This window comes from Gymnodraco acuticeps, unplaced genomic scaffold (assembly GCF_902827175.1).
Source record: "Gymnodraco acuticeps unplaced genomic scaffold, fGymAcu1.1, whole genome shotgun sequence".
NCBI classification, from domain to species: domain Eukaryota; kingdom Metazoa; phylum Chordata; class Actinopteri; order Perciformes; family Bathydraconidae; genus Gymnodraco; species Gymnodraco acuticeps.
The window spans coordinates 2,046,055-2,059,366 of record NW_022992150.1 but is presented as its reverse complement, the minus strand read 5'-3'; the positions used below and the strand labels follow the sequence as shown (position 1 = coordinate 2,059,366).

Sequence of the window (13,312 nt, the reverse complement as noted above, 5' to 3'; positions counted from 1 at the left end):
ATACCATTTATAGATTTGCCTGTCCCACTGTGTTGGCCAAACTTGACCCACTCTACCATGCTGCACTGCGTTATATATCAAATGCACCCTATAGGACTCATCATTGCAAACTGTATAGCCTACCTGGATGGTCCTCACTTACTATGCATAGGATGCAGCATTGGTTTTTATTAATGTATAAAGCCATTTTAGGTAAGCTTCCACTGTACATATGTGCCAGATTTGCTCCAGTTTGTGACTCTTACAACCTCAGATCCAGTGCCTGGATACGGTTCCAGGTTCCTGCTGTGCGGACTGAGGCTGGGAAAAGGAGTCTTTTTTATTATGGTCCTTGGTCTTGGAATGACCTTCAATCACGCCTCAAACTGACCGCACTTGTCTCAATAGCATGTTTTAAATTGAAGTTGTCTGAAGTCCTTACCACTAGCTGCTCTTGCAGTAATAAGTAGTGCACCTTTCTTACTGTCCTAATGTGCACAATGTAGGTACTGCTTTTTTGTCTTTTGTTTTCTTAGTTATGTTCTCTTTATTTTATATTACATTACATTGCATTTAGCTGACGCTTTTATCCAAAGCGACTTACAATAAGTACATTCGACCAGGAAGACACAACCTTGAAGAAAACAGAATCATATAAGTACATCAGGTTTCATAGAGCCAAACATTTCAAGTGCTACTCAACTGGCTTTAGATAAGCCAGTCCTTTATTAGTATATAAGTGCTTTGTTAATAATTCTATCGCTCGAAGTGGAGTCGAAAGAGATGAGTTTTCAGTCTGCGCCGGAAGATGTGCAAGCTATCTGCTGTCCTGATGTCAATGGGGAGCTCATTCCACCATCTTGGAGCCAGGATAGCAAACCCACGTGTTTTTGCTGATGGGAACTTGGGTCCCCCTCGCAGCGAGGGTGCAGCGAGTCGTTTGGCTGATGCAGAGCGTAGTGCACACGCTGGGGTGTACAGTTTAACCATGTCCTGGATGTACGAAGGGCCAGATCCATTCGCAGCATGGTAAGCAAGTACCAGTGTCTTGAAGTGGATTCTAGCAGTTACCGGAAGCCAGTGAAGGGAGCGGAGGAGCGGAGTGGTGTGGGAAAATTAAGGAAGGTTGAAGACCAGACGAGCCGCTGCATTCTGGGTGAGCGGCAGGGGGTCGGATGGCACATGCAGGTAGACCAGCCAGGAGGGAGTTGCAGTAGTCTAGGCGTGAGATGACGAGAGCCTTGACCAGAACCTGCGTCGCTTTCTGTGTCAGCTGGGGACGTATCTTCCTGATGTTGTAAAGCGTGTATCTGCAGCAACGGGTTGTAGCAGCGATGTTTGCAGTGAAGGACAGGTTGTTATCTAGGGTCACACCCAGATTCCTTGCAGTCTGAGTCGGGGAAACAACAGAGGTGCCGATGTTGATTGTTAGGTCAAGAGTGGGACAATCTTTTCCCGGAAGGAAAAGCAGCTCAGTCTTGTCAAGGTTGAGCTTGAGGTGATGAGCAGACATCCACTGAGAGATGTCAGCTAGACAAGCAGAGATGCGTGCGATGACTTGGGTCTCTGAGCAGGGAAAGGACAGAATTAATTGGGTGTCGTCAGCGTAGCAGTGGTATGAAAAACCATGCGGGCTAATGACTGATCCGAGCGAATTTGTGTACAGGGAGAAGAGGAGGGGACCAAGAACAGAGCCCTGAGGGACCCCTGTAGTTAATTGACAAGGGTCGGACTCAGACCCTCTCCAAGTTACCCTGTAGGTACGGTCTTTGAGGTATGAGGTGAGGAGGGAAAGTGCAGAGCCTGAAACTCCAAGTTCTTGGAGAGTGCGAAGGAGGATCTGATGATTCACCGTGTCGAATGCAGCAGACAGGTCCAACAGGATGATGACAGAGGAGAGGGATGCTGTTTTGGCAGTGTGCAGTTCCTCAGTGACAGCAATGAGAGCAGTTTCTGTGGAGTGACCTGCCTTGAAACCAGACTGGTGCGGATCCAGAAGGTTGTTCTGATGGAGATAACAGGAGAGTTGTTTAAAGACAGCGCGTTCAAGTGTTTTAGACAGGAACGGGAGTAGAGGGACAGGCCTGTAGTTTATAACATCAGACGGGTTGAGAGTGGGTTTCTTTAGGAGAGGGTTTACTCTTGCCTCCTTGAGACTGTTTGGAAAGTGACCAGAAGTTAGAGAAGTGTTGATGAAATGGGAGAGAAACGGTAGAATATCAGGAGCGATAGTCTGAAGGAGGTTTGAAGGGATGGGGTCCAGAGGACAGGTGGTAGGGCGGGCAGAGGTAATGAGGGTGAGAACCTCACTTGGAGAGAGAGGGGAAAAGGAGGTTAGTGTGTGGGTGGAAGGAGGGTCTGGTGACCCAGCGGTAGGGATGGGTATCGTTTGAAATTTATCGATTCCGATTTCGATTCCGGTTCTGCTTATCGATTCCGGTTCTTATCGATTCCCCGTTTCGATTCCAAAATTGTAAAATAAAGAGGTCAAACGTTTAGATAACAAAAATATATTTATTCTTAAAAGCTTTAACTGAAATTGTTACTAAAAAATATACATGCAATACAAATGTATTGCACAATAGCTGTGCTTTATTTTAACTGAGCTATGCCTGTGGCAAGCTATTAACAGGCATTACACTTTGCCTTTTCTTTTTCTTTTTTAGTGTAGTGGAGCCTCACTTCAGAGTGTTTACCGCGACCTATCTTTGGTGTTATGAAGTGACTGAGCTCGTGAAATGTCTACGGGAGGGCGGGGGAGCATCGCTGCGGGGCAACTGTGGACCTCTGTCGCCTGTCAGCGCAATTTATATGATGCCGTTTAAAAAAATGAAGGGCGGTGCCGGCCGTCAGCGTACCGAGCCGGCCGTCAACGGCCCGCTGACGACCGGCCGTTCTGTGATTCTCCAGGTCCGCCCTGTATTCCACCGGGTCACCGCAGCACCGCGGTGCAGACGGACCCGCTGGAATACAGGGTCTACCGCGTTTAGGAACCGTTAAGCAGAACCGAAATTGTGTATTTTGTATGGGTACCCGGTACCCGGCATTTTCTTATCGGTTCTCATCTGGAACCGAGTTTCGGTTCCCAACCCTACCCAGCGGTGAGTAAAGGTGAGTCAGAAAAAGAAGAGCGAATATCATCAACCTTTTTTTCAAAGTGGATAACAAAGTCGCTTGACAGAAGTGAGGAGGGGGGAGGGGCTTTGGGAGGGTCCAAGAGGGTGGAGAAGATGGAAAATAGTTTTTTGGGATTGGAATTGGAAGATTGGATCTTATCTTGAAAGAAAGTGCTTTTTGCCTGAGAGATCGAAGCAGAGAAAGAGGAGAGGAGAGCCTGATAGGTTAGGAAGTCGTCACAGTGTTTGGATTTCCACCGTTTCCGCTCTGCTGCCCTAAGGACGGTTCTATTAGCACGCAGTGCATCATTTAGCCAGGGAGCAGGAGGGGACTGACGAGCCTGCCGAGATGTGAGAGGACAGAGAGAGTCCAGAGAGGATAAGAGAGTAGAGAGGAGAGTTTCTGCAGCAGAGTTTGGAGGTAGTAGTTGGAACGAGTCCGAGGAAGGGAGGGCTGAGAGCACCGATGAGGCAAAGGTAGAGGGGGAGAGGGAACGAAGGTTACGGCGGACAGGTGCAGGATGAGAAGAGATTAGTTTGTTATGTTTGGAAAGGGGTAGAGAGAATGAAATGAAGAAGTGATCGGATGTGTGGAGCGGGTTTACAGAGAGGTTAGAAGTAGCGCAGTTCCTTGAGAATATGAGATCAAGGACATTGCCAGCTTTATGAGTTGGTGGGGAAGGAGACAGTGAGAAAGCAAAGGCGGTTAACAGAGATGTTAGTTTGTCTATCTTCCCTGTCTGGAGGTTGAAGTCTCCGAGAAGTACAGCGGGAGGGTATGTTTGTGTTATGTGTAACGTTGCTGCATTCTTGGCCAGGTCAGCATTGCAAATGAGATTCTATCTCAATGCTTTTATCTGGTTAAATAAAGGTTAAATAAAAATACTCCTGTTCTGGCTGCCTTACACTGGCTCCCTATAGAACACAGGATATAATTTAAAATTCTTCTTCTCGCCTACAAAGCCCTTAATGGGCAGGCGCCATCTTACCTTAAAGAACTCATTATACCCTACTGTCCTACTAGGGCATTGCGTTCCAAGAATGCAGGGTTGTTGGTTGTTCCTAGAGTCTCTAAAAGTACAATGGGAGCCAGAGCCTTTTCTTATCAAGCTCCACATTTGTGGAATCAGCTTCCAGTTTGTGTTCGGGTGGCAGACACCCTATCCGTTTTTAAGATTGCGCTTAAGACCTTCCTTTTTGATAAAGCTTATAGTTAGGGCTGATTAGATTCAGCCCCTAGTTTTGCTGATATAGGCTTAGTTTGTCGGGGGACATCTTACTTCTTCATTCTCTCTGTCTATACCTGTGTACTCTCATGTTCCGATTAACCCAGCTTCCCCAAATTTCTTTCTTTTTGGTGTCTATATACGCCGGGATCCGGAGTGATGGATGATCCTGTTGCTGCGGTCCTGTGTCCTGGATCGCGAGCCCTGGATCTTGAGTCGTGGCTGTGGTCCTGGATTATAAGTCCTGGATGGATATCCTCGTGGATTCATCTTCCTATTATACACACATGCAGTTCCAAACATTTGGACTACCTATGTTGCAAATGTATTATCTTTTCAATTTATACACGGCATCTATTGCACGTCTGTCCGTCCTGGGAAAGGGATCCCTCCTCTGTTGCTCTCCCTGAGGTTTCTCCCATTTTTCCCTTTAAACTGTGGGTTTTCTCCGGAAGTTTTTCCTTGTACGATGTGAGGGTCTAAGGACAGAGGGTGTCGTATTGTCATACTGATATTCTGTACAAACTGTGAAGTCCACTGGGGTTGGACTTCACAATATCACAAATGTAACATTTGTGATATTGGGCTATATAAATAAACATTGATTGATTGATTGATTGATTGATTGATTGATTGATTGATTGATTGATTGATTGAAGTGCTCACCTCAAATTCAGGTTGAAGAAATATCCATACAATTACTTGAGAAGCGTAGCATGTTCCAATCTCAACCCGGTATCACGGCAAGACGTGAACATGTGACGATTTACCATGCTGGGAGACGTGAAGATGTCACGATTTTGTCCCTTCAAACGTGACAGTTACATGGTATTGTTAACCCATGTTAACCAGTGGAGAGATAACCGGAATAATAAAATAATACAATTCAATAACGTGCTTTAACCACCAGGTGTCCCTTTCTATCAGCTCTGCACCGTTATGGTGTAAATACAGCCTATCTACCAATTGGATCAAATATAAAAGTCAGCCGAATTAGTGTTGATACTGCAAGGAGACGTATTGTGTGAAAATAAATGTAAGATGTTGTTTAATGGCTGATATATGTATGATCCACGTCACGTTTTCAGTGTTGGCGGCAGTTCTCCTGTTTGTCTAGAAGTCTTCTCAGCAGGGCTCTATAAATAGAGAATTACGGCAGATATGTAATATTTAATGTAGCTGAACCGTGTATTACAATGCCGTTATGTGATGACTTTCAAAGAGAAAAGCAAGCACACTCGGAATAAAGTATTATTTTATTTTTAAAAAACGTTTTCAGATTTCACATCACATAAACACCAAATCCCAGCATGCATTGCGGCTAAACCATCCAATCATCGAGCTGAGGATCTTGCCTACGTCTGTTTCCGCTTCCACATCCACACCATGATCCACACGCATGGCTTAACATCGATTTAATACATTAATGTAGTCTTTGTTTCTGCTAAAAGAGGTGTCGACCAGCTGGGGCAACAAGAACATCGGCGTAATCGAGTGTGACTATTACAAAATAAATCATTACGTCGGGGTAGTATTTGCTTCGCATTTCCGGTTATTTCTCCATTGGTTAAGCGAGACCTGCGCAGTTGCGATCAACGTCTTGCTAGTGCGTTGCATGATGGTTAGTAATTTTGTCCGACTTGCTCTGGAGGCTCGCCTACATGAGACGTTGAAATCTCGCGGGACAAAGACGCCCGCAGCCTTGAGAGCGAGGCGAGGCGCGGCGAGGCGCGGCGAGGCGCGGCGAGGCGCGGCGAGGCGCGGCGAGGCGAGGCGGCGCAGTTCCTCTCCACAGGCTGCGGAAGCTAAATGCTTGATGGGAAACGACTCGCTGGTATCTCGAGCTGAGCGCTCATTGGTGGTTTTTACCCCGTGCTGGTGATGAAACTCTCCACTCGGCTCGGCAAAAGTTTGTTGTTGTTTTGTGTCCGTTTTACGTCGCCACTTCCATTCACATTTTTCATCATTGTTCCACAATGTTTATCATCATGAAATTAATATCTATATGTTATACTATACTTGCACTGCTTACCGTTTTCATACTTTATTTATCTTAGCATATTCATACACACTGTTAATACTGCTCATACTGCTCACAGGCTGCTTTGTATATCTAGTGTATTCATACCCCTCACTGTTTATTCATCATTCAATTCATTTTATATTTTATTCTGTAGATTGTGTACATTACTTTTCACTTTACTGCTTTTTGCACTCCTGGTTAGAAGCTAAAGTGCATTTCGTTGTCTCAGTACCTGTAATATGTGCAATAACAATAAAGTAGAATCTAATCTTGAGCAGGAACAAATGGATTTACTTAGTACATATCTGACATTAACGATTAAACATGTGTGCATTCTTTATAAATGCAAACCGAGTCAAGCCGACTCCGGAGGTGGTGGTATTGTGGTGCTTCCTCCACGGACGCGAGGATTTATTTTGCCATGTTTGAAATCTGGGGGGGCTTGTGTGGTGACCACCTATTAATACACTGGTTCATAATTCACACATGGAACTACAGTTGGGGTTTTGTTTCCACACGGACATGTTATGTGTTGTCTATATATATTGTGTGCCCTCCTGACTTCTCTCTCTTCTTCCCGGACTGCAACCGGACAACATGTCTTGTTCTGCTTCTTAATAAAGTACCCTTTTGCTCTCGGCACTACACTGGTGACCCTGACAAGTCTCGAGAAGTTTCCGGGACGGACCCGAACACGGCAAAAGGAACTCAAGTTTCTTTCTCGAAATGCCGGAGATTTTTTGGAATCGTCCGTGGCTGCCACCGGCACGCGGACTGAGGCTCGGTGCGCGCCCCGCAGAAGAGCTGGGGACGTTGCTCGCCATTCCCGCATCAGCCTTCCATCCAACAGGGGGACGATGCACGACCTGCTGGGTCGACCAGCAAACCAATTGCTACCTCGTGGGCTTGTTTCTTGGTGGCGCACTCCTGGACCCCGTCTCGCCTCGACAGTTCCGGACGTCGCCCATGCTCCATCGGCCCATGGGTGGCGCGCTCCGGGACCCTGTCTGGCCTCTCATCTGTCCACGGCTCCTTCCTCCCGGGGATACCTCGAGGCTTGCCGAGGATTTCGTGCCCGCTGCCGCTGTGCGTTTGCCTGTGGCCGGGTTGCTCTCCTGCTTCCCGGGGATACCTCAACGCCTGCTGGGGACTTCGTGCCCGCCGCCGCTGCGCGTCTGCCTGCGGTCGAGTTGTGCTCCTCTCTTCCGGGGATACCTCGACGCCTGCTGAGGATTTCGTGCCCGCCGCTGTTGTGCGTCTGCCTGCGGCCGGGTTGCGCTCCTTCCTCCCGGGGTGACTGCTCCTGCCTCCCTGGGATTCTGCTCCGTCCTTCCGGAGATTTCATGCCCGCCGCCGCTGTGTCTTCACCTGCGGCCGGGCGGCGCTCTTTCCTGCTGGGTTCGCCACGACACCTACTGCGGCCTCCTTACGACGGCCCATTCCGGCCCGCCCCCGGTGGGGGTGCCGTCGCCCTCGTTAGGGCCCCTACCCTCTCCTGTGGCCCCCTTTCGTCGGCCTGTTCCATGGCCCGGCCCTCGCCTGCGACCCACCCTCCTCGGCCCCTGTGGTGCTTCCTCCACGGACGCAAGGATTTATTTTGCCATGTTTGAATTCTGGGGAAGCTTGTGTGGTGACCACCTATTAATATACTGGTTCATAATTCACACATGGAACTACAGTTGGGGTTTTGTTTCTACACGGACATGTTATGTGTTGTCTATATATATTGTGTGCCCTCCTGACTCCTCTCTCTTCTTGCCGGACTGCAACCGGACAACATATCTTGTTCTGCTTCTTAATAAAGTACCCTTTTGCACCTTCATTGCACCGCCTCTGACTCCCTATCTCTCGGCACTACACTGGTGGTGACCCTGACAAGTCTCGAGAAGTTTCCGGAACGGACCCGAACACGGCAAAAGGAACTCAAGTTTCTTTCTCGAAATGCCGGGTTTTTTTTGGAATCGTCCGTGGCTGCCACCGGCACACGGACTGAGGCTCGGTGCGCGCCCCGCGAAGAGCTGGGGACGTTGCTCGCTATTCCCGCATCAGCCTTCCATCCAACAGGGGGACGATGCACGACCTGTTGGGTCGACCAGCAACCCGATTGCTACCTCGTGGGCTTGTTTCTTTGGGGCGTGCTGCTGCACGTCCCGGCTGCGCTAGCTGACGACGACTAGCGGCTAACCACGAGGGGCTAACGACGGCTAGCAGCTACCCATGGCTGCCAGCTAGCGGCTAACGGCTAACTGTTAACGGCTGTCGACGTATTTCTGTTAACATCTGACTGTTAACAATTTTTTTTTTTTCGGTGCCGGAGAGGAGGTTCGACCAGCCGGTTGACCTCGTGTGGACATTCTCACATTTTTCACCACCTCGACGGCGGTTCCAGACGCCACTCACGTTTTCATGGGCGCCTGGGTGGCGCACTCCTGGACCCCGTCTCGCCTCGACAGTTCCGGACGTCGCCCATGCTTCATCGGCCCATGGGTGGCGCGCTCCGGGACCCTGTCTGGCCTCTCATCTGTCCACGGCTCCTTTCTCCCGGGGAGACTGCTCCTGCCTCCCGGGGATACCTCGAGGCTTGCCGAGGATTTCGTGCCCGCCGCTGCTGTGCGTTTGCCTGCGGCCAGGTTGCTCTCCTGCTTCCCGGGGATACCTCAACGCCTGCTGGGGACTTCGTGCCCGCCGCCGCTGCGCGTCTGCCTGCGGCCGGGTTGCGCTCCTTCCTCCCGGGGGGACTGCTCCTCTCTTCCGGGGATACCTCGACGCCTGCCGAGGATTTCGTGCCCGCCGCCGTTGTGCGTCTGCCTGCGGCCGGGTTGCGCTCCTTCCTCCCGGGGTGACTGCTCCTGCCTCCCTGGGATTCCGCTCCGTCCTTCCGGAGATTTCATGCCCACCGCCGCTGTGTCTTCACCTGCGGCCGGGCGGCGCTCTTTCCTGCTGGGTTCGCCACGACACCTACTGCGGCCCCCTTACGACGGCCCATTCCGGCCCGCCCCCGTGTTGTCTATATATATTGTGTGCCCTCCTGACTCCTCTCTCTTCTTCCCGGACTGCAACCGGACAACATATCTTGTTTTGCTTCTTAATAAAGTACCCTTTTGCACCTTCATTGCACCGCCTCTGACTCCCTATCTCTCGGCACTACAGTATGCACCTTAAAGTTGTTTGCAATCCGCCAAAAAACCGAGAGAAGAAGAAGAAGCCGACTCCGAGCTGTCCGACTTCAGGCGAGCTTTTTGAGACCTCTCTGCGATCGGCTATTCTCGTCTACTTTCAAGGCGAGCCGCAGCTCGTCTCAAACAAGCCTAACACCGTGTAACTGTCACGTTTGAAGGGACGAAATCGTGACATCTTCACGTCTCCCAGCATGGTAAATCGTCACATGTTCACGTCTTGCCGTGATATTGGGTTGTCCAATCTACAATTTACAAAAACATATTCATAAAATCGACATACATTTTAGAGTGAGATGAGGTGTAAACAGGTAATTGTTCATGTTTGTGGTATAAAAATATAGAAATGTATTATTTAGTATTTTAGATGTGTTGAAACGTGTAGCCTATAGGGGGGACTTTAAAGGTCTTTAGGGGCATGCAACTATCCGTGCTTGCAACAAATAAGAAGAGTGAGAAGGAGTTGGACCAAAGGTGACATGAAAGATGGAGTCACCACAGAAACTCATCGTTGAAAGGAAGGTTTCAGTTCCTCACAGACAACAACAGACAAGGCCTTTTTTAAGTTTTGGCTGTAGGTCTTCAGTAAATAGCTCTTAACCATAAACTCATTGTAAATAAGAAGCTGGTAACACTAATCATACAGTTTAATAATGCTAAATATACATTATTTAGAGACAGCTCTACAAGAGCCTTGATTAACCTCTATAATTGTCCCCATTTGATCCCGACGGACAACAACATCTAAGGAGGACAGCTGCACAATCAAAAAGGAAAAGATAGCTTTAGATATTTTCTGTTGGGTCACCACCAGCTGGGTCTTATTTGTTTAGACAGCTTGATGTTTGAAGTCTTGGGTCCTTTTTGCGCAACACGTATTGGCTACATTGGATTTTATTCCTATAAAAGCTGCAGTCATTTCAGTGAAAGGTAGATGCGCTTAGGGTTGAGTTTTGCCATCTCCAACTTGATTTAGTGAGTCCCTCTCTAAACCGGTAAAATGTATGCAGCTATCACGCTCTTCGTCTTCATGTGCCTGTCTGCCACCACCAATGCAGATCACCACCATCATCCTTGTCGTAAGAATTTTACAGTTTCATCTTTTTGGTTATTTTTCTTATTCTTCTTAGTTGCTCGTATGTTATGTAGCTTTCGAGATCACCAAACTTCCTATGTGCCTTAAGAGTAAAAAAGGCCATGGTTATTTAAGATCAAAAAAGTATCTTATCTATTTTTTCTTAGGACCTAACTGACACTGTTTTCTTTCAGATGCACCCAATATGACAGGATTCATGTCCGTGGTGAGTTTTTTTTAAATGTGTCTTTAAAGGCCTGTTGTTCATGTAGCACTTTATTTTAAAGCATTTTAAAGACATTGCTTTTAACCCTTTCTCTCTGACTGTCTGTTCCTGAATTACACCAGCTTGCCCTTAAGGGGGATATAAAGGGTTATGGTGCGTTCACCTACGATTCAATGGGCAAGAAACTACGGTTCAGATCAAACGAGAGCCACCCCATGAACACATCAGTAGGATTGGATCTGCTGATGTTCTTCGACGAGGTAACTAGTTTCTCCCTTTAAAGAAAAGCTTACTTGATGTGGTGTTGCGCCTGTGATGTCTGAATTTGTACCAATGTGTGTCAGGGGATACTCTACGAGATTGACAGCAAAAACAAGAGCTGTGAGAAAAAGACACTGCATTGCACCATGCACCCCCTGGACGTCCCGGATGATGCTACGTTCATGTCTACGGCCAACGGTGGAAGTCCAACCATTGAAGGGGAGGGATTGAAAGTCACTACCTGGACTGGTTCAACGGTGGACATGAAGGGTGAGAGAAATGCTTTAAAATGATATGTAGACTAATCTGTCTTTTTTACAGAGGTCATAAAGACATGTTTTCTCTGTTTTTCAGGCCACTACTCCATGTCTGTAACCATGGGTTGTCTGCCTGTGTGGAGCTTCTTCTTCCACGAGTCCTCATCATTCTTTGTCAGGTTGGTGAAATCTTTTAGGGAAATGAAAACCCTCTAGTATCTGTTATCGGCCCAGGCTTTAATGAATGTCCTTCGAAAAAACCTCCAAGTAATTTTTCATTTCTTTCCAACAGCCTGACCGAGGTTGAAAATGAGATCAAGGATCCTGACCAGCTCCTGGTGCCGTCCTATTGTCTGGCCGTGCCTTTGGAGGAGACACCTGAAGGGACCGTCAATAGTTTCCTCAACGAGTTCATGTAGATGAAGCCTCGCCAGAAGAAAAACAAACCCCTATCCAAGTGTGGCCCGCCAGAGCTTTAGACCTTTTCTCTGCTTTTCATGTGTGACTCTACTTTTGCGTGTTCAACACCGCCCTACATCAAGTCTGTTTCTGTCACATCTTCCAATCCCCTGTATGTCTCTTAATGGATCATCCTGTATACATACACTTTGATGTAAAAGAAAAAGAATATGTCATGGATTATAGAAAAAGTCGTAATTACTAACAGTTTGGTCGCTTTTCAAGTTGCTACTACAAAACCTGTAAAATATGATTAATGGAACAATAAAATGTCAAAGCTGTCAAACGTGTGAAGAGACATGATTTTTCTTATGAAGTGTTTTTTAATTGACTTTGTGCAACTTTATAACAAGCAGGTTTCACTTCAAGAAACAGCAAACCATATAAGGGCTCTCTCCAAATGTATACACTAGGGGGTTCTGGGTAAAAAACAGAGAATTTAACCCCAATTGTCTTCCTGTTCCTTTAACTCACTACCCTATTACCAGAAACATCCATTAAGGAAAGTGCAAATTATGAATTACATTATTTCCATACTTCCACTAGCAGTAAACACAATGTTATCAATAAGCATCTCATAGCACAACTTTGGTAAGAGCTGACTGTCTCCAATAGAGTCTAACAAACAGCCTTTAAATAACTGGAGTAAATAAAAGCTATCCGTATCACTAGGTCGCAATATTAAGACTTTCCTAGTCTAGAGGCCAGTCTACATTGTTCAAGTATGTTCATACGGTTTCAAGATGGTCATAGTAGCTACCTAAAACTGACCAACCAAAATATAACAATAAAGAAAAATTGAAATGCTCATGTCGTGCCTTCTATAGCAAACTTTTACTGATTTATAGAATTTTATTTTTTTTAAGGAAAACCAGTTCTAACATTATTAGAGCTATTTATATAACCTAACTAAACTTACATACAATGTCAAATATTGGAGTTAAACCTTTTAAAAGATTAATTTCCTGCAATGGTTTGCTTTGTTTGTGAATGTAGCTGACCATTGCATAAAAACATATATTGGTGTCATTATCTGTAAAGATTAGAAACATATTTATCTGGGCAACTCCAAATTCTATAGCCTATATATTAATTCAGACAGAGAAAATGATAAGTCTTATAAATACAAATAAATAAAAAATATAAATATTTTAAACTTGTTCTGAGACATTTGTGCTGAAACTCAGATGTGATAAAAATATAAATAAAATGGACAATGCCTGTCAAACATCTCATGGTTAACTACCTTAAAACAGAAGTAAGGATATTTTTTTAACGAAAGATAATGTATGTATTACAGCAATCATTTATTTTAGCTGTTTGTTATGCATTCAGTCTTTAAACAAAATAAGTCCCCACCAGGCAACTGAGCACAAATCTTACAGAGACAGGAATGTATGTCTGTCAAATTATCAATTTATCAGCCCAGCATTTCTACATAATATGTGACTCCACTTTAAGGTAGGTCTAAATGTATTTGTCTTATCACGAAATCTCTTTAAATGACATGTGAA

At 46.3% G+C, this 13,312-nt stretch overlaps 1 protein-coding gene across 1 annotated transcript; it reads left to right on the top strand.

The window, feature by feature from the left end:
* The first annotated feature begins 10,449 nt into the window (after positions 1–10,449).
* epd (ependymin) lies at positions 10,450–12,084 on the top strand. Its single transcript, XM_034204104.1, has 6 exons — positions 10,450–10,599; positions 10,790–10,821; positions 10,944–11,081; positions 11,166–11,352; positions 11,437–11,518; positions 11,632–12,084. The coding sequence occupies exons 1-6, from the start codon at positions 10,521–10,523 to the stop codon at positions 11,756–11,758; spliced, it is 645 nt and encodes a 214-aa protein (XP_034059995.1). The 5' UTR covers positions 10,450–10,520; the 3' UTR covers positions 11,759–12,084.
* The last annotated feature ends 1,228 nt before the right edge of the window (positions 12,085–13,312 follow it).

Bases quoted from the DNA above. Each gene is read 5' to 3' on its own strand.
- epd (XM_034204104.1), top strand. From the start codon at position 10,521: ATGTATGCAGCTATCACGCTCTTCGTCTTCATGTGCCTGTCTGCCACC. The intron at 10,822-10,943 runs GTGAGTTTTTTT...GAATTACACCAG, and splicing joins TGACAGGATTCATGTCCGTG to CTTGCCCTTAAGGGGGATAT. The intron at 11,082-11,165 runs GTAACTAGTTTC...AATGTGTGTCAG, and splicing joins TGCTGATGTTCTTCGACGAG to GGGATACTCTACGAGATTGA.